The following is a 22,333-nucleotide window of genomic DNA, read 5'->3' as shown; positions in this document are numbered from 1 at the left end:
TTCCTATTACAGTTCAATAGTTAGTTATTACGGAAAATTCCGAAAAAAAATACCATTTATACAACAAATGTTTTTTTTTTCGGAATTATCCGGGGCCATTACAATAAATATTTTTATTTTTAACATTTATTGTAATGGCGTTCATAGCAATACATACTCTGTAAATTCAAGTGTCTATCTATTTCGATAGAGCCTTTTGCCAGACGGACTGACGGCTAGGCGAACAGACACCAGAAGCTTAGTTAAGGGTAAGATATTTACATTGAAAAAAAAATTAAAAAGTAGAACATAAAACAAGAATTATATAACTTTCTACTAAAAAATCTTGTTACTATGCTGACGATGATATTGCCATCATAAAGTATGTTTGGCCTAGGTAAGGTCGTGAACGTGAGTAATAGAAGAGATTATTCTTATCACCATACGTAATCTGGCATTTTACTCTGAATCGGGTACCTCGTAGAAGTTAGAAGCTAGCTGTCTTGGGATTTTGCAGCTTTCAAGAGAACATTTGGAGACATTGTGGTAAGTATAACTTTTCCATTCCTAAGATTTTATTATATCGGTCTGAAGTAGATGGTTTCAGTAATGTTCTCGCCAGAAAGGGATCTTAATGATAAATTTAGATTTGTATAGTAAAATTTGGTAAATAGACTAAGTAGTTTTGGTTTGTATTCATAGTACCTATTGTATTATTCAGGCAATAACTAGAACAGTACGGAGTTGTCAGGAAAGAAAGCATTTTCTATTATGGTTTTTGTTGCTAGTTTTATAATTTTCCATAGGCGACAGCCATCATACTAGGATTAATAGGTAGATTGTATGCCTACTCGATACTTTTAAAACTTGAAAATACTAACACTGTCACTTCTTGCCACTGTTAAAAATGATGGAAACTATCTTGTCGATTAGCGTTTCGTATTTCTTTAACAAATATTTTTCGCCAGCAAACAATTTTAATACTTTTCCTTCCTCCTAACATAAAATAACGCTACTTCGATCGTGTCGTAGTTACTAAGCCCTTCGTCCAAAATACGAAAAAAGAAAAAAGGTCGCCAACCATCGTGACTAACTTTGTTGCTATAAAATGTTTTTCAAGTACAACAACAAGTAAATTTGCTTTAATTTAGTTGTATGTATTATTTTTATAACGTACATGCAAGTTGGTGTGACAGCGACATCTCTAATTAAAGACCTAATTTTTGAATCACGACCAATCCGTTGAGGCCAACGGTATTTGCTTTAGTAATATGTTGAATGTCTCTTTACCTATACACGTCCTTTTCTGTTTCCATGTCTCTTTTACACCGTATATACCTATTTTACTTTATTTAATTCGATTATAATGAATATTGATACCAAAGCATTTTTTTCATTTAAATGGTAGGTTATGGTTTTTTGCCACTTATGAAAAACATTATTTTGTATGAAAAATCCAATATATATTAGACAATACACATCGTGTAGGACTTAGGACTTAGGTATTATACTTATAATACAAAAATGAAAAATACTTATAATAATAATAAATATTCGTCATATCTACATGACTTCCGTTAGTCTAGTAGGATTTTCAGTACCTACAAATAAGTTGTAATTGTAAAAATACTAATTATGATTTGCATCTTTACAATAGCACGAAACTTGTTGCAATTACAATGATACTTAAAGAATCTATGAATTGCAAGGAAGTTGCAAATGTTCCCAGGACATATCGATTTGAAATACCTTATAGACAGATTATTATTTATGCGTCTTTGTTTATCGATAATTATAATTTACGGGAAAATAATGAGGCTGTTTATTAATTTACCTCAAGTATCATACCTCTTTAAGAGATGCAATAGAATGCAAATATAAGTAGTAAATGTATTTCGCCATGATGCCATTCGTAGGGACAAGGATTTTAGCCCGTTCTTGGCTAGGTGCGGATTAGTAGACTTCATACACCTTCTAAAACTTCATTTTTCTCTTTCTTTACGATATTTTCTTTCACCGCTTGTAATTAGCACTTTACAATAAAAAATCTGAAATGCTTGTTAATCTTGAGTCTCAAGTTTCAACCACTATACAGGGTGAATTTTTCCAACGGGCCTTCAGGGCCAAATTCGAAAATTCAAGGATTAGCGAAAAATGCTGAAAGGAGTTACGAGGCCGATTTTAATAAAAATTAAAACTGCATCATTAGTTTTTATTGCAGTTTTCATTTTTATCAAAATCAGCCTCGTAACTCCTTTCAGCATTTTTCGCTAATCCTTATAGATTCGGATTTGGCTCTGAAGGTCTATTTGAAAAATTCACTCTGTATATAACTGTTAGATAAATAATTGGTAATACATTTCTAATATTCAAATATCGTCGTAAACTTAAATCACTAGACTATCACCTTAAATTCAAAATAATCGCGTGATTTATGATAAGGAGGAAAACTCATTTCCCGGTGGTCATCAGAGATTCAAAGAACAGTAGAGAGGACGTGTGGATGTCCTTACTTTTCCTTATGCCTTCCTTAAAGGCATCCGCAGAATTTTAATGTTTCTAGAAATTTCCGCTAAATTAACCCACTGTGACCGTACAAGCGATTGTAAATAGTTTTTGAGCGATTGTAAATAAATTTTATCCTAAAAATACAAGAAAGAGGTATATTTTTTTGTTTTTTACCTATCGTGGAAAGTGAGAACTGTTTGAAAATGCATCAGATCTTTTACATACGTGCCATAGATATTTTAGAGAAGCTAATGAAGAATCATATCGAAGTACATCCCTACCCTGGATCTCTTTTATATAATTCTCTCTTTCTTGCAATAAGTAAATGGTTGCTTGGAAGAAATCGCTAATTAGAGATAAGGCCGCCGGTTGTATCTTTAATTATTGTAAATATTTTGTATTTGTAACTATAAATTTGGTGTACAATAAAGAGTTTTTGTATTGTATTGTATTGTATTGTAATGCTAAAATTATAATGATAATAATATTATGATTTATAAACTATTTAAAGAAAATACGCATGAAACACATAGCACATGAACTGCAAAATGCAATAAAAGGCTGAGTTCTCAAGAGAAAGCGAACTTAAAATACATAATGATGAAAATTGGACGTCTAACAATGTTTATCTAATTCCGTGTAAAAATCAATATTCTACCACAAATTGCTTATTTTGTTTCTATTTCATCAAGTTTATCGCTGCGTGTTTGTAATGCGACACGACCTAAGAGTAAACAAGGTTATCCTTCAAATTTCGCGAATAAAGTCATATAGTCACAGAGTCCAATGTCAACTAACTTAGAGACAATAATCCAGTAGATATATAGGTATGTGCCGTTATCTTACCTTGTGCTAATCTGGTCTGGAATGAGTTACATAATCTACGCATTCTACAAATATACACATTAAATCCTCTGGTCTTGATCTTATAGATATTATACTGGGGAAGCTGATAACTTCCAGAAATCTTTACGCTGATGTATGAAATTATTGTAAAGTTTGGTTAAACTTTACAATAATTTCATACATCAGCGTAAATTAGGATTCATACATTAGCGTAAATTAAATTAGGTGGATTGTAAGGATTTTTAGATTAAAAATAAATTACTAAACAAAAATATAATTATAGGATTTGATGTAGAAATGGATGTATGTCAAGTGTGGTATAAATAGTATTACTCCAAGTTGGCCGCCAACAACAAAATGCAAAATAAATACTACCAAATACAAAATAATTGTTTCAATCTAAGATAGTATGATACTAAATATTTTTTGATTTGGCTTTCCACTAACGGGACTCTTAGACATCAAGAAACACAAGGAAGTCCTAGTACTATAGACGATATAGACAGAATAAGCAAAATTAACAATTATTAACAATATGAACTTAAATCCGTATAAATACAGCATCTTTGATAAAGAGACATTGAACTGGATAGATTAAGAAACAATAACACAAATAAAGGCACCCACGAAAATTCTTGATTCACTAACATTATTGAAATGCAAATAATAAAATTGCACAAAATACAGTTTTATAGGTTCACAAGCCTTGAATGAGACTTTAGAGATAAATCGAATTTATTGGGCTTTTGTACTAACTGACCTTCACTGGGCTTCTATCTTCGGAAGAACAACAATATCTTTTTTCAATTTCTGTGACACTAATTCGACTTTTATGAGACTTATCTCTTATTGTCCAATTTGAGAAAAAGATATTTATATTGTCACGCAACACTAAAATTCACTGATTTTCGAGTTGTATTTTTGGTCATAAGATAAAAATGAGGCAGCAAGTATATATTCGTCTTAGACTTCAAAATCGTCACGCGTCGACTTAATACATTAAATCAATAGCCTTTTTATATTATTTTATTTAACTTGAAAGTCTACATTTTATAATTTCGATCACGTAGAATTCATTTATGGCTTTCTTACCTTGTCATAGATTAATTAAGTTTGATTTATTACGCTCTTTAGTTCAGTGTCTATTGTTGCTAGGGTACATATTTTATGTTATGGAACGACATCGTCATGTGAGTACGTATGTGGGTTTTTAACGGGCTTCAAAAAGAGGAGATTCTCTAATCGACTGTATTTTTATGATTAATCGTTGATAGTTATTTTATCCTCTTTCTTTCGGAACGCTTTAGTATTTATATGAATTTCGTTACTAAAAATAAAAGTGAAACTGGGTTTTTTGATGATGTTACTCATGTCTATGAACATGTGAACAATGCGATTAAAAAGATACATCGGATTTAGAGGATAAGACTCTTAGCGATTCAGAGGTAGGTAATGCCTAAATTCTTTTTAAATACGTAATAGGTATTCTGGGAATATCTTTTGGAAATCTGTTTAAATTCTTAATGATTTCAAATTTTATCTTACCGCTGTCTAACACTTTCTACGCTTTCTACATTCATAGCCCCACACTATGGATTCCCTGTATCATGGGTGCTATGGACCCAGACCCAGAAACAAAATACTAATTCGTCATTTAGATATCTGTCTGGCCGGGGATCGAACCTGGGACTCTCTGCGCGTCAGACCGGTATGGTGACCCCTCACGCGCATATTGACCTTATTATATGCGGTTTCCTTTGTTAGAATTTGGTAACGTTACATACGATAGTTTACAATTCATTACATTGTTGCATAATAAGGGGTCCCTACGTGACAATACGTTTTCCTACACCTTATCAAAGGTTATCAGGACACTAGTGAGTTGTGAGGAAAAGGCGACCGTCAAAATCCGGAACCAAAGTAATGCAGGTCAAGATTTAATGTGTTCAATGTACATGTTCAATATACATAAGCAACATGTATGCATGTACGTGAATCTTATACGTTATTGTTGAAGCTGTGTGTTGAAGTTATACGTCTTTTGGGGCGTTTTATAAGACGTATAGGGACGGATATTGCGCGCGCTGGTGAATCAAGTGATTTATTTATTTTAATGGTAACCAGCGGCATCTAATTTATAAATTACAAATGTTTTTTATAGTTGCCTAAAAGTGCCCAAGAAAATGTTGATACTTACAATTCACCAATTGTTTATTATTAAATAACGGTAAAATTTGCCCTGTAATCAAAATCATACGTAGTTTGGTAATAAATTAACCGACTTGGTATTACATGAATCTCACAACTTTTTATGGCAGAAGAATTAATTTATGAGTCTTGGTTTTTTTACAAGTTATGTTTTTGTTGACATTAATTTGTCCTGCAATCAAAACTATACGTGGTTTGGTAATAATATCAAAAAACACAAATACATTGCTATTCCATGAATTTACATAAGAATACCTGTAGCCTCGTGGTTTATGTCAATTGTACCTGATTTATAAAGTTAAGCAACGTTGGGTACGGTAGGGAGTTGAATGGGTGACCGCCTGTGGCTTTTATGAGCATTTCCGAGGGTATGTCAAGCTATCAGTTGTGTATATCATTGATTGGTATTCATAAATCTGATCAGTAAGAGACGGTTTGAAAACATCCGACACAAGTTGACCGCTGACCTTCTTAAAGCACATCTGCTAAGTAAGCGCTTTAGGCCTTTCTTGTACTAAGAGATCCATTCCCTGCCATGGGACGTAAAAAGGGACAAAACCAAAAAATCTATTAACTGATAAAACTCCTAGTGTGGAAGCAGATATCTTCTTAAATATCTATGTACATTATAGGTACGTCTGAAAGTTCTTAGAAATCTCAAATATGTGTAAAGCCTACCAAAGAGCACTTGGCCAGTGGACTATACATTAACCCCTCTCACTGTGATAGGAGACCTGAGTCTAACAATGGGACAATAAAGGATTGAGAACGTCATTTTTTTATAAAATACCAGTAGCAGACGAGCATGCAGTCCACCTGATGGTAAGTGGCTACGGCCGCCCATGGACATCTGTAATCAACCCCAGATAGGATTAGATATTCCTACCTGAGGTCGGCCACAGATGCGCCGCTACCCCTAAGGACTAAGCTGGAACGCCTCGGAAAAGTATGTCTCCCTTACCACACCCTTCAAATCAGAACACAGCAACGCTTAACCAGTGATAAGCGCTGCTGTGTTCTGATTTGTAACAGCAGTATGTTATTAGGTAGAAATAAGTGTTGCAGTGGTGCCGCCGGAGACGAACCTCAACGAGTTTTACTACCTTCAGCAGTGCACAAAGCCGCTATCAATATCATTGATAACCTTACCAATTCAACCATATACTAATACAGATTATCTTAAACGTTTGATGGCGTAATTATATCAAAGTAAACAAGATATAATGATTAATGGATCATTAATTAGAAGAGGAAGCTATTAACACGATCGTAATGAGGAAAGGTTGGAGGAAAAGATATAGTGTTGGTAATCCTCTTCCGAAGTCTTACTTATATATGCAAAGTGCTGATTATAATATTGTTGATTGTTTACAGTTTACTGACAGTTAGTTAACTATATAGTTAATTGAGTAACCTTTTATATTATCCGTGAACCCCTTATTGTCACACTTCTTGACACGGATCTCCTCTGTACCCTTAGTATGAGTTTTTATGTTTTTACAAAAACGACCGTTTTAGTATTTGTTTACGTATTTGTCCATACATTTCCAATCAGCGCCCCTAGCGGACTGTATCAGAACTGATTGAAAATGTATGGGAAATGCGTTAACAAATACAAAAACAGTCATTTTTGTAAAAACGTAAAAGCTCATATTAAGGGTACTGATCTGTTTCGATCCGGTAGTCGTATAAAAAATAACTGTCAGTTTTTGAGTTCCTCCGCAGGCCTACTTATATAAAATATATTTCATATCATTTCATATGATTAAGATGGATTTATTAGGCCATATGTATACATTGATAAACCAAAGGTGCAAATCACCCCAGATTTCGGATCGCGGGTGTTCGTGTCCGCGGATCTGGTCCGCTTTCGGACCACTTGCGACCTATCGTTACATAGATGTTATTCCTGAAACGCGAGACACACGCACTCGGGTCGCGAAAACAATGCATAGCCTGTGTGTCTGCTTGTTTACTGACGTGACATGAAAAACGTCCTTACATAATAAACATAGGCAAATCATTTTGTAATTATAATGTTGGATACAACTCTATTTGGCGAGAAAATTACTGTTTATTTTTTTTTTATTTCATCATATTTACTTATTTTAAACAGAATCTGTAGAAAGGTGCGTTTATTATAAATGAATGATGTGGAGATTCAACATGAAACATTGTTATGGTATGTTTATATTTAACTTAGTAAGGATTAGACAATTAACTAATTTAAAAAGATTTATTGTGTGAACTAATTTACTTAGTTATTTCACTTATAAAGAAGTACTGGAAATTCATTTGAAGAGGAAGAGATTAGTTTATCATTGCGCACTTAACGAAGCGCCTAGACTTAAAAGTAGGTGCGTACTTCAGTCTCCGTGAAGCCGCGACCCATTTATTGTAAAGAGTAGGTACGTACTTCAGTTTCCTTGAAGTAACGACCCGCTTATATTATTGCAAAGTTTTAATATAGATAATTATATAATAGCAAAACAATATTTTGTTTAACTTAAAAATCATTGACACATCGCTTGTCGTGATCATGATATTTAATAAGCATGTAGAGATCCGCGTTCAATCCCCGGCCTGGCTATTTAGTAACGAATTTAGAATTATGTCCTGCAGATGCAGGACCAGGATCCAGATGGATCGTTATATTTCTGTCATGTGTGTCGCGTGTCTTACTTGGGATTATGTATGTAAACATTCGCTTCCAGTGGCAACATGTGAGATGGCAGTAGATGTGGGGTATATCTACCTATTACTGTAAGGTATGATAAGGAAGAGTCACTTTTTCGAAGCATTTGATCTTCGGATAGTAACGGTTGACGACAAAGCTTCATTAATTATGGGTGAAAAATATTTATAAGCACCTGTGATCAGCTATTATGGGGATGAGCTCAACCCTCGTACCTTAGTTTCATAATTTCGAAATTCACATACATAGTTTGACGGCATATTTAACAGTGGAACAGATATGAGTCAATTACATAATATTGAAATAATAAAGACTAAGTATACAATGATAGTAATATAATCATAAAAATATAGAACAATGTAGTTCTTATATAGACAATAAAAGTTAAAAATATCTCGTAGGGGCTTATCTGCGCTGTTAACAGTTTTTTTATAATATTTCTACGTGCGTATAGTAGTGTAAAAACTTGGGTAGGATAAGGAATTACTGTTTGTTTATATTTGCTAATGATAACTGAAATTATATTTGGTAAGAAACACTTTTTACAGTTGTAAGCCAGAACGCAGCCGATTTTAAAAGATTATTAATTTCTATTTTCAACGTTTTCATATTAGCAGCGAATATTCGTCTCAATATATAACTAATACGAATAACTAATCCTAATAATTTATATTTTAAATATACAATATAAATAAAATATGTACCTGACGAAATAAAAAGAAAACAGAACAAAAGCAATTCCGCTGAGGTTCTCACCGTATCTTCTCAGTACCAGTAGTAGATAATATTATATAAAAGAAAACCACCTAAGATTGCTTAATACATTTATCAAAACATATATTCTTTTTGATTTACTATTTTTTTCATTACACTACATAGGTACGTTTTATTATTATTTAGGATTAACTTATATTATGAATAATGCAAGCGGCATGACAGTTACAAAGTTATTTAGATTATTCCAATTATTATAGTTATTCCGAAAAACATATAAATTGAATCCTTAATATAAATGATCTTCTCTGTACCTACAATGAAATATTTTACATTATATGTCGAAACATTATAGTAAACGTATACACATTTGCTCATACAATTCATATTACCATTACTTGAAGGAAGTGTATGCAATTTCAAAATAACATCGTTTACAGTTATTGCTATGTTTTGTTTCTACAGGCTTTGGTACTTTTAATTATTTTATCGTCTTATTTGCATATACAAAGAAGTCTAAAGACCACATAAACGTAACAATTAACAATAACTTACATTATATGTGCTTACACGTATTTACAGAATATTCAAATGAAAGAGAAAAATTACAATAAGTCGTCTGCATTCCGAAGGATTTTTGTACGAAATATATTTTTGAAAATAAATTAAAGTAGCGAATGAATGTTGTACATTTGGTGTTAATTGACCACTGCTGTCCACGAATTTCATAAGTCCGTCATGTGACGATGAAGTATTATTTGCTTAAAGATAATGTTAGTGGGGTTCTCCCGAATGAAACATTTTTACTTACCGGATGCCCAAACATTATTATAAAACACCGAAAATTGTTTAATTAAGTTATTCCAAAATTCTTAACATTTAACGCTGATTAATTATTTATTATTTTATTGTTTTTGATTTTGTAGAAGCGATATGAAAAACTCCATGACCTATAGGTATATTGCCCATTTAAAGGAATTTACAAAATAATTGAAATGGGACAAGTGGAGATAATTCGGCTACACATATTTCTATCATGTAAGTAATTATTTATTGTAATAATGATCTTGGAGATTAAGATTTTTAAATTAGAGATCAGATTTGCCTTTTTATCTTGTTTGTGAATTCATGCTGGCGCTGATGATTTCTTTATTTTCATTCTTAAATTAGTCTATTCATATATTTCACCTTAGTATTAAAGCAGATGTTTTTATTTAAGTATTTTAAGACACAGTTTCGGGCAGGCTGATAATAGAGATAATTTAGATCTCGTTTACAATTAATTACACAAACTTCTGCGGCAATGTAACATAGGTAATTATGACGTTTGCCGTTACGTGGTTCACATTTTAATTGAGTAATGCTTTAGAACGCAGCAAAAAAATCGAAGTAAGTGATTTCATCCTTAATATTTTAAAAATCATATTCTATTCTTAGAAATTTGGATAAAATTGTGCGTAAATATGTATGGATCATAACTAGCTTTAATTGTATACGAAAAGGTTTTGAGGAAACTTTTATTAGTAGTACCTAATGGATGGGAATACCTCTTGATGTTCTTAAAGGTGAGTAACATTTATCAATGTCTACTTTCAATCACTATAAGCCGTAAGATCTGCAAAACATAAAAGTTTAGGATATGAACGTTACACCCTCCGACCGAGAGCGTGTACACCACTAAACTATCACTGTTTCCGATCCCTTAACCCTTCCCTAATTTCTTTCACCCGTTATTCATAATCGATCTATCCATTCCTATCAAAGATCGATTAGACAATTTGTAGTATGAAGTAAGTGTCAAATGTAGATCTTCTTTAGGCAAAACATTACCTAAGTTGTTTATTAAGCAGCTTTAGTAGTGTTAGTAGCTTCGTACAGTATTGGAAAGAGTTGCCTTACGTTAAACTCTATAATAGACCTAACTAACAATAATTGGGTCACGTGTGAAACATGGATGGAATCAGATGGATTAGTTAAAGAAAGCAAATATTACAATATAAGTGTTTCAAGCGTCAATATAAACAAGATACTTAGCGTGGCGATAATATTATTTGGATTGCATCGATGCAACCGCGTCAGGAATGATATCTATGGACACATATCATTGCACATTCTCAGTATATGTGTATTCAACGTATTTATCCTTACTAATATTATAAATCCGAAAGTAACTCTGTCTGTCTGTCTGTCTTTTTGGTTGTCTCTTCTTCACGCCTAAACCACAGAATTTTGTACAAAATGTGAAATGAAATGTTTAATGAAATTTTATACAAAGATAGTCTGAGACCCGAGAAAGGATATAGGATAGTTTTTATCCCGGAAATCCCACGAGAAGTAGGAATGGCGATCTAAGATCGATTAATCGGTGAATCGATCTTTTGAACCAAAAAAGTAGATTATTTTAATCGGTATTAGTAAGAATTGAATCGTAAACTATGCATTTGATCAAGTGATGATCTTTAGCAAAGTGGTTGTCCATGAGCCCAGGAAGGTTTCAGAGTTGGTACGACCAATTTTCGTCAGATGGCGCCACTGTCATTGCAATGAAGGTACGAATTTTCAGTTTTATGTATGTTAGTTAATACGAGTATGTCATATTGTTTTCTTTTAAACGCGGGCGAAGCCGCGGGCAAAAACTAGTTAAAGATATAGTGAACAAATAGACTCCTAATAATATTTACAAAAAAAATCGCCATCAAAATATTAATGCGATTTATATTGCAGTTAAGCATATAAAAGTATTGGTCATTATCAAAATAATAATATGGCATTCAGTGTTTTATTATTATAAAACAGATAGACGGAATAATAAAATAGATGTTTATATTTATTTAATTTTTATATCTCATAAAAAATTATCATGTCTTTATTAATCGTCCCATATATGTATTTAGTCCAATTGTTACTGTACATCAATTACTCCTGAAAGCGTCTATTAAATCATAATACCTGCCTGTAATTTTAGGAGTCTATAGAGTTTGCTTATCCATTTTAAACTAGACGAATGATATCTCGGCAATTATAAGTGAGGCATATTTAAAATTCTTGAATATGTGGGGTAATGTATATGACTGCGTATTTAAGAAAGAACGCAAAACAATTACCTATATTACAACTTATTTAAAAATATTCTACAAAGTATTTAAAACTGTTATAACAATATTTTTATCTACCTTCAATATCCTGTTTCAAATGCATATATTCATTAATAGGTATGCGGTATTTTTTAATTAACTTAGGGGAAAATTTATTAATATATTTTTTGCGAAAGCCATTCTCGTAACTTGGTAAGTTGACTAAGGCTCCTCAGCCAAGTTCTAGGAAATGACTTATACCCTGGTATCTCTAACAATATTTGAATAACAACATCCCATTTGGATGTTTTGTGGTGTAATGTCTACTGGGTTTTACTGATATTAACCATAATCCTAGGCGGCAGAATCAGTAGTTTTATCAGGGAAACACCACCTATTTCTAGTTCAAACACTACTAATTATTAGTAGGTGGACTGCAAGCTTCTTTGCCACTCCAATATTACACTTTACTATACCTTACCAACTTGAGAACATAACAATTTCCCTCCCCACAAAAATGATCCACCGCAGCCGATAAGTTATTAATTTCGTGAAGTTTTTATTTTAATTTAAAATAATTTATTTCAATTAATTATTAGAATTATTCAACAGTCAAACGCGCTTATTTGATTAATTGTAATTATAGATTTATTCTTCATAGGAAGAAGTAATAACTAGGCGATTAGTGTGATGAACATCTTCATAACTCTACTATCTACAATCATAATATCTGAAGAATAAGATCATTCGCGTGGTTACAGCTTGTTAATCTAACAAAATAATAGATTAATATGTTTATAAGACGATTGTATTGTATCGTAGACGATCATGATATAGAGCATAGTAAGATAAAGTCTAGTTAGATCAAGCAAAATCTAGAAAACTGAGATTCTAAAGGGGTATAACACTCAAGCTCGATTGTAAAGCAATGTTAATAGTATTTAAAGTTATATTACAAAATACAAAGGTAGAACCCTCTGTAGTTTTGCTTCAGCAGCACCACCGCCACACATATATCTGCCTATTAACAGCAGTATTAAGCGCTGTTATGTTCTGGTTTGAAGGGGGTTTGAAGGTAATGGTGACATATTTTTTCAAGGCATTCCAACTTAGTCCTCAGGGGTAGCGGCGCATCTTTGGTCGACATCGATTAAGAATCTAATCTTATCTGGGATTATTTACAGATCCATGGACGGCAGTCGCCACTACCATAAGGTACACTGCATGCTCATTTGCTGCTCTAATATCATAAAAATAGTAAAAAAAAAGAAACACAACCAAACGTAGCTCTTCATTATAACGACTAGCGTAGAGGCGAGTGTTCACTACATCAGTTTAATGCTAATGGTGTTCGATTCCTGTCTTAGGCATACATTTAAACGATTTATCTTTCTGTTTTCATGAATTTGTCTCTTTAAGGCGCCTACAAAGAAAAACGTATAGCACATAAATAATGGGTTCAATCAGAATTATCTTCAAACTAGGATGTCATTTCTATGTTCATGACGATAAATAGTTTTTACGTCAACAGAATGACGAGTGCGATTGATTAACGCTGTCAATTGTTCCCAGGTTTTTACTATAACCGTGGAAACCAATGAACAAAAGAATTATAGACAAATTATGTTAGTAATACGCTTAATAGAGCAGATTCTGAGTGATATCTGAGTGAGAGCGTTGGATATCTAGCTTTAACACGGAAAAGTTGAGTAATTAAGAAATTAAGTAGAAGATGCGTTTTAATAAGTGTAAATGGCAGGATAATGCAAATTTTAGTTTCAGGATAGATATTAAAAATAAATTGTCAATGCATTTAAGACACTTGTTCTGCGTGGCGCACTATCGCATAGATTTCTTCCCCTTTTTGAGAAAGACCAATGCCTGATAAAGAACCGGCAATATATTTATTTTATTAGAAACGAATGTTTATAAATTTACTACAATATTGATACTATTTTTAATATTATGTCCGAAGAAACAATTTTACGTGCGCATTACAAGATATGAACGAAGAAAAAAAGAATTATTTTTATTAACTACCTTTCTCGAGGTGTTCTATTAGAGAAAATGCCGCAAAATAAAATATAACACGTTTTTTTTATAAAAATGTTACATGTATAAATGTTACATGTACAATTTAATAACTTGAAATAATCAAGCGGGTGGGAGCAGAGCTATTTCAGACCAAATGAATTTATCATTAAAGTAATCATTTCTTATTTTATAATTAATCTGGATACACACCATTTGTTTACTGTTTAGCTTTTTTAAGATTATTTATCATACGATAAGTATCAAATACAATATTTCATCAAAGATCTCGCTATCTTACAATATATTTAGGTAGAGCCAGTTTAATTACGTATATTACGAAGATACCAACTTATCTTCACAGTCAAGCATCGGGTAACGTTGACTCACGTATGATTTCTTAACAGAGAAATCCTGAATAATTCAAGCAATGTAACATTAATTGTCGTGAATATCAGTGTGGAGTGTAGATAGGCATAAGTGTAACGATAAGTGTGGTGCCACTGTATGAATACTGCATTATTTACTGTCCAATAATCGAGTGGAAGGTTACACCGCTTGACAACGACACGGCGCCTAGTTGCCTGTATAAGGCAATATTTAAAAAATATTTTAAAGCAAATAGATCATTAATAATTTCATGTATATTATTATGTCTAAATTACTTAGTAATATTAAGTATGCAGTTATTATTACTGACAAACATTATTATAATAGTAGCGTAAAATGTTGGAAAATTTAATTCAAAGGAGCTTTTATTTTTTCTTGATGTGTTCTTTAAACAAATTATACGCAAATTAACTTACTTAGTTTAGATTTATAATGGATATATTGACGCGTGGTGAAACGCAGTGATTAATGAAGAACGCGAAAAACTTGCAATAATTACGGTGATACTTGATATAAAAAAGGAAACTAGTAATCGTATACAATTTCTCAGGCAGTGTTAAGGTCAAGTTGTTCGAACGAATAACTAATGCTAGCCGTAACTTACTTTGGATTTCAAGTCTTTCCAGTTTCTCTTCTGCTCTCTGGGCCATCTCCAACGGACTCTCGATGTGGTAGAAGATGCTCGCGCCCACAAGAAGATACACTATGTGCAAGGCCAGCATGCAGGCCAGCTGCTTTTTGGACATCATCTTGACTAGGTTCCCTTATTACTTTTCCAAAACAAAACACAGCTGAAGTTCTTAATAATCACGAAATGCTGTCACAACTAAATTAAAATCCACATCGTCTTTTGAGTCGGTAAGACCAATTGGAGCATCAGAAACCGGAATATCTTCAAAATGTCAGTAGATCGATTCAAAATCAAACTGTGATTTCGAATTGGAGCGAAATTTGTGCCGCACATGATATCGTATTCATTTAGGATTCAATTTCTAGCACTGACACAGAAATAAAAAAAATAAAAAAAAAAATTTTTTTCGTGGTCCGGTTCGCGAAAAACTTTTCCCCGATGACACTTTCCGATTGGTTGACGTTCGACTCCACCGGTTGATGCGATCGAATGATTTTCCCGGCGCGCGCGCTTACAAATCGTGTGCCGACGGCGGACGGGTCCTTTTTTTATACGGCCAGCTCTAAATGTTTGACTGGCAAGTCGCATTAACTCGTCGTAAAGGATAATAAGTAAGGTTATTGCCAGCATTATACATGTATGTTAGCCACAACGCAATGATAATGCTAACACGTTCAGCGAAAGATTTCCGTTTACGACCGAAGATTAAGAGGATTCTGCGCTTGATAATAGTCGTCTGGATGAGATTACATCATTTTTGATGGTAAATTCTTTTAAATTTTTGACGTAATTTGGGTGCGATTAGTTTCATAAGCTCTCCTAACTGAAATGACGAAAGTAATTAATTTGCGATTGACAGCAAACATACGTAAATCTCTATACACACGAGTATCAACTAACAGATAAATCCTTTAATCATTAGGTGCTGTAAACGTGGAAATTTTATGTGATGTACGTAGCAAAAGCCTAAGCTTTATCTAAATATTAAAATATTCATGTTTTTGTGATATGTCGTAAATATAAAAATAAATGCCTTATATAACACAATATTTAACTACATAAATGTAGAAATCTACGTTCGTATCTTGAAAAAGGAGTCAAGCGCTGCTGTGATCTATTTATGGAAGTGGGTAAAACAGAAATATTTAACATTTTTAATAATTCCAACTTAGACCTCAAGAATAGCAATGCATCTGTTACCGACTTGAAGTAGGACTTCAATCGTATCTGATGATGAGTACTAATGTCTACAGCAGCAATGACCTGCATAGTAATCTCTTACTTCATCATCATCATCACCAACCCATTACTGTCCCACTGTAGGGTACTAGTCTCCTCTCAGAATGAGAAAGATTAGGCCATAGTCCACCGCGCTGGTCAATTGCGAATTGGTAGACTTCACACACCTTTGAGAACTTTTTTTCTCAGGTATGGTATTTTTTTTAGGTTTCCTCACGATGTTTTCCTTCACCGTTTAAGCAAGTGATAATTAATTTCTCATACGCACATAACTCTCTCCTCCCTGATCTCTTCCTTCATTCCTATAAAAAGTGTAAGTATAGTATCGAAGTCGATGAGAACATTGATAGTTAATCCGTTTTCATTAGAATAAATTACATTAGGAATCTAGTCACATCGTATATTCGCCTACGCTGCATCCCATGATCGGGATATCCCTGCATCGGTCACGTAGGTACCTCAATGACGTATGTAGCCCCATGTGCTTCCTCATAATGAATTTCAATTCTTAAACAATGACTATCTATGGGTTTCACTTTATTTTTTAACCCACTTCAATAATAGAATACGTGACTATTTCAACGCATTTATTCACTGTGACAATGGAATAGGTTTACTTCAACACTTCAACACAACTTTCATAGCTTCAGTTGTTTAAAAATCTAGTTGAAACAGTGAAGTTCTGAGTCGAAGTTTCCTCGGAACTATGTATACCTTATTACCCATCATACTAACATGGAGTTGATTGAACGTATGTTTAATTCATATAAAATTTAAATTAACTTAGAAATTTGCTTAAAGATGCCACAACATATTGACATAATGAGGCGATGATGTTAAATTGATTTATAACTAACCATATCTTCCACTATTCATTTACACTTTTTCTTACAAGTTAGGTACCAGAGGCGGATTCAGAACCTCCCTAAGAGGCCCTAAGCTAAAGGGATTAAGAAAAAATCAATATCCCACAAAGAAGATCACACAACATATTTAAACAATATTTTTTATAGAAATCTGGAAATGTGTGCGTTACATAGTAGGTATATACTGGCACTATGTATCATAATTCGATCGTGAAATATTCATCGTAAACCCCAAAATGATTCGACTTCTCGGACATAATGAAATCTTACAATATGTAACCTTGTAAAAACCCTAAATAAACGTCATAATATTGCAAAACTCTTATATGGTAACAATAAAAACAATAAACATTGTTTAAGTTTTTGGTTTTTAATAATAATCATGTTCAAAAGGTATCCTTTGTGGTTCGACACCAGTGGCACCGACACCTTCTTCTGATTAATCACAACGGTATCTAACACAACCTACTGTGTTAATTTTTGAACTGTGTGGTAGGCTAGAAACACATGAGGCATTTCAACTAGTCGTCAGGGCAACGATGCACTATGAATATGTTCACTATTGCACTGTTGATGCACTTTTGAATTCAGGTATTATTAGTGTTTCATCTGCAGTTGATTACAGATGCATGATAATAAGTAATGGCGTAGCAAGTTCGGCCATGCCCATAAATGTTGAAATCCCACGAACAGACTATGGTAATGAAGAACGTATTAGAAATTAATTTTCACTTGAAATGAAATTGAAATATCACATGAAGAGCGACGGAAAATATTTCAATAACGTTCCTACCTATTACACTTCATACCATAACCCGTTATGAATACCAACTTTAGCTACAGGCCTATATTTTCCGGGGGAATTTTTGGTGCCTACCCTTATGCTTAAGCTACCACAGTCAAATCACCTTTACTCAGCTATTATTCTATTGTTTTCATAACGTGCGGCTACGCGTTCAAATTTACCAACGTAGCCTATGTGTATATAAAAATATTTTCCTAAACGTTGTCTTTACCAACAACACGTAGGTAAAGCGTTTTATGGTGGGCTATACGAAATGATTCAATTTTAAGACGTCTCATTCGCGTTATCATGTTTTCCTCGTTCGTTGACAGTTATCCCCGAAAAGTGACGCACAACACGCAAAAGTCAATACGCAGTCATTAAGAGAAACAATTATTGAGTGACGGTTTATGGAAAGAAAAACCATACTACACAACACTACTATTTTTGCTAAGTTACTACTAACTTGAAGGTGGTTCGACTCCGGTGGCAACACCGCCACACCGATTTCTGCCTGATAACAGCAGTGTTAAGCTCTGCTGTGTTCTGGTTTGAAGGGTGTGGTAATAAGGGAGACATACTTTTCTAGGCATTCCAGCTTAGTTCTCACGAGTTGCGGCGCATCTATGGCCGACCTCAGGTAGGGATATCTAATCCTATCTGGGGTTGATTACAGAATCCATGGGCGGCAGTATCAGGTGAACTGCATGCTCGTCTGCTACTCCTAAATTATATAAAAAAAATGTGAAAATATTGTTAATTGTTAAATAGTAATGATAATTAATTTGTCATCATAATTATGTTATGTTTTTAATAGGTTTGGAAGGAAGTGACATCATTGGCGCAGTGGTGGTCCAGGGTTCAATCCTAGGCATATTTTTTCTGATGTTATGTGCGCTTAACAATGGTACATGATTAACCTGTTTAGAGTATTTCACTTATAGCAAAACTTTATTCGCATAAATTATATCATTTTACCTACAAATACTTTGAGTATATTTAATTGATATTTACTATTTACTTGATATTTTAACCCTACTATTTCACTTTACTATTTATCCTGTTTCTTATAGCGTTATACTCTGAGTTGTGGAAATAAAGTTGAGTAGTTAAAATATATAATTATTAGAATGAAATTGAGGTAGAGGCAATTAATTCCCGACATTAGCATATTATAGATAAACTACAAGTTATGTGTAACCCATTGACCCAGAAACGAGTCAGCTGTGTCGTAGACCTAAGATCTCCTTGAAGAAAAAACGTTGGAAGTTGTATAGCAAATTATTTTTTGATAATGGAGTGAAAGCGAAATTATGATAATAGGGTACCCGTGTTGACAAATAATATACCTTTAATAGAAAGATGTGATAGTAAAATTTATTTTTGCTAAACAGAAGGTTGAAGGTGATATACCCGGGAGGTAGAACCACACCCATTTTTAGAAATGGGTGTGGGGAAATTTTTAGAAATGCATATCTAACGTTTCGGTGGAAGGATGTAGATATCGGTTGAGTTATATATGGGCCGACCATGCCAATCTTCAAGTGGTAACAAATCTATGATCGGTTTCAGGTAGAGCTTCACTTTTAAAAGCAGTGACCACTTACCTTACTTGCTGCATGCTAAGCTTCTGGGAGTAATTGGGTTCAAATATGACCAACTCAAACCATCATACCGGTCTTCCATGCAGGGAGATGTCATCACGGACCAATGTAAATAAGTTGGAATTATAGCGAAAAAAAGATCACGTAATTTTTATTAACTTATTTTGATGTGTTGTAAATATAAAATAATATAATTTAATTAGTAACTAAAAAAGAGTGTGTGACATTATGGTTGATTAAAAATACGTCGCATGCCGTAAAAATATTAGCTGCGGGTCTCATACAGCTCACGGGCCGTACTTTGGACAGCGCTGGTTTAGTTCGTTCTAGAAAATACAGTAAAAGGAACGTGACGGATGACAATGATTTAATAATGAAATCAATAATAACAATTAACAGGTAAACACGCACCTACTTACAACTTCATCTTTGGAAATCTCGCTTATATTTAATATTGGTCTATTTATAATAAATAAAATCAACAATTGTATTATAAAGGAGCTACAATTTCCTGTATTCGAACAATTACTCTGCAATTAATGTTTCAGAATATCTGATCATCGACGATTGAGAAATAGTCGGTACGTACGACTAAAAGAAATTGGATTTCCCAATTTTTCTGATTACAAGTAATCAATGTGGAACAGTCAACAAACCCGATTAAATAATGTGTCAAGGTTTAAGTATACTTTAACTATATCCGCATTCAGTTGAATGATTTCGGACAACTACTTAAGATCTTTTTAATCCAGTCTCTTGTAGCCCAGGTTCCTACTACAAATAATTGTATTTAAATAAAGAATATTTTTGTAACCTCTGCGGAAGTTCGTTTAATAAAGTCACCTATTGTTGTCTTCGAAGATTCGTTTGTTTGTTTCTTACTGCTGATATACCTACTTTTTTTTTCAACCGTACGAAATTGATTTTTTAACTTCTATTAAGTTTTTTCTGTAGCTATCTTTTATATTTCTAGAAGAACATAAGTAATGTGATGTAAATCAATATTTATCTTTTATTCTTCTCACCCGGGTGCAGAGAGTAATGTTTTTTTGCAAGAGTATGTATGTATTTGTGTCTTATTGGCTCGCTCTACATCCCAAAGGGTTGGACGTATTTCAACATAATGGCGTGTTATTGCATTGGTGTCATTATCTAATTTGCCTTTTAACCAGTTTTCAAAAATTAGATTTCACAAAAATTCTTAATCTATGGCTTTCTTTATGTTTATGATAACTAATTTTATTAGAGTGCTAATTTATCTGCAATGGTCAAAGTAAGTGTTTTGAAGTGCTTTATATAGAAATGATTCACAATTCTGAAATAAGAAAGTCAATAGACGATAGATCGGACAAATGCCTTCAGTAGCACTACCATGAGTTGGCATAGAAACGCCACTATACAAATTGTAAATAGAAAACTATTGTCATTTTGCTAGTGAATAACATAACTACTATCGTTACGGTATTTCTTGACAACGTCTGTCAAATTAATGACTCATTTGACCGAAATCGTATGGCAATAAATCATAATGACATTCGCTAGCGATTTGATTTCGATAGGTTTTTTACGTATCGAGTTACGCCACTACGGATTTTACTTCTACGAGTAACCACCAGAGGCGCTGTACAATTTTTCATACATTTATTTTACGCAGTCGCTAGCGAGTAATACTTTTGTAAATTCATGGTAGTGCTACTGGGAAGTGATTCCCCTTGACGTTCAATGTCCAGACGCTCATATGTTTGTTGTCACATATTTGCAAACACTTCCTAATCACTCGTAATCCGATGCCAAGCATTAAGGAATTATCGGAAAGCCTGCTTGCTTAGACGTCAGTCTTATGGTCACATGAAGGTTAAATTAACCAGACAATTTGAAAAAAGGAGATAAATGTAAAAAATCCTGTGTATCCCATGGTAGTATAAAGTAGTGTTATAATTATTATAAAAACAAAAACTCGTTTAAAAATATAGCGTATGTCACTTCCAAAATTTCGACAAATCCAACGATATCTCATATGTGGAAATTCATTCAGCTATATTATCATGAATTCATGACCTTTTTATAGTGGAACCTAACGATAAAGCCGTTGTGGTACCCGATGGAAAGTAGTCAACCTGGTCTATGAACATTTGCAACACCAGCGAAATCACCAATGCATCGCCGGCTTTGGAAGACAGATTTATTGAAGTTCTTGCACATTCGCGGCAAGAACGTCCGTACAAACTAACTTATATGTTTCTCAATCATGTGGGTGTAAAGGAATAAGAATTAGGTACTTCCATAACATCTTCCACACAAAGTACTATATTTTGTTACCATTTTTAACACCTAGGGATCTACCAATAAACGGTATTTTATATAAAAAATAATGACGTTTCTCTATCCTACATGGCCATAAAAGGTTTTCGTTACAGTTTGCGGCTTTTTCAATGAGTAAGTGCATTGTAGTCGTAAATGTGTATCTATGGCTATTTTCTTGCCTTGTAGGTAGGTAGGTAGGAATTAGGTGTGGATAACAGTCACTGCAGTAACCACAATGGTTCAGTTTGAATATGCATTAATAATCCTTTTTTAGATTTTCATCAAGCAATCAATGCCTCCATAGTCGTCTATATCAAAGATTCGAGTCAAACACGTGTTACAGTTGCATATATATAATATTATTTAATAAAAATAAAAACACGGAGACGAATCTCTGATAATTTCTAGATATTAACGCCCGCTTTTAACATAATAATAAATTTATACATTTTTTGAGCTG

General features: G+C 33.3%; 1 protein-coding gene across 1 annotated transcript in view; it reads right to left on the bottom strand.

Annotated features, from left to right (window-relative positions):
* Ork1 (open rectifier K[+] channel 1) overlaps positions 1-15,729 on the bottom strand; it is a 33,913-nt gene extending 18,184 nt beyond the window's left edge. The window contains exon 1 of the mRNA XM_073081319.1: positions 15,050-15,729. Coding sequence (XP_072937420.1) covers positions 15,050-15,194 — 145 coding nt within the window. The 5' untranslated portion in view covers positions 15,195-15,729. The remainder of the gene's footprint in view (positions 1-15,049) is intronic.
* Between the last annotated feature and the right edge of the window lie 6,604 nt (positions 15,730-22,333).

The sequence above is a fragment of the Epargyreus clarus genome, unplaced genomic scaffold (genome assembly GCF_041222505.1).
Source record: "Epargyreus clarus isolate Ecla_fem2 unplaced genomic scaffold, WU_Ecla_fem_2.2 ptg000001l, whole genome shotgun sequence".
Taxonomy (NCBI): domain Eukaryota; kingdom Metazoa; phylum Arthropoda; class Insecta; order Lepidoptera; family Hesperiidae; genus Epargyreus; species Epargyreus clarus.
The sequence above is the reverse complement of the archived record's forward strand: the minus strand, read 5'-3'. Positions and strand labels throughout refer to the sequence as shown.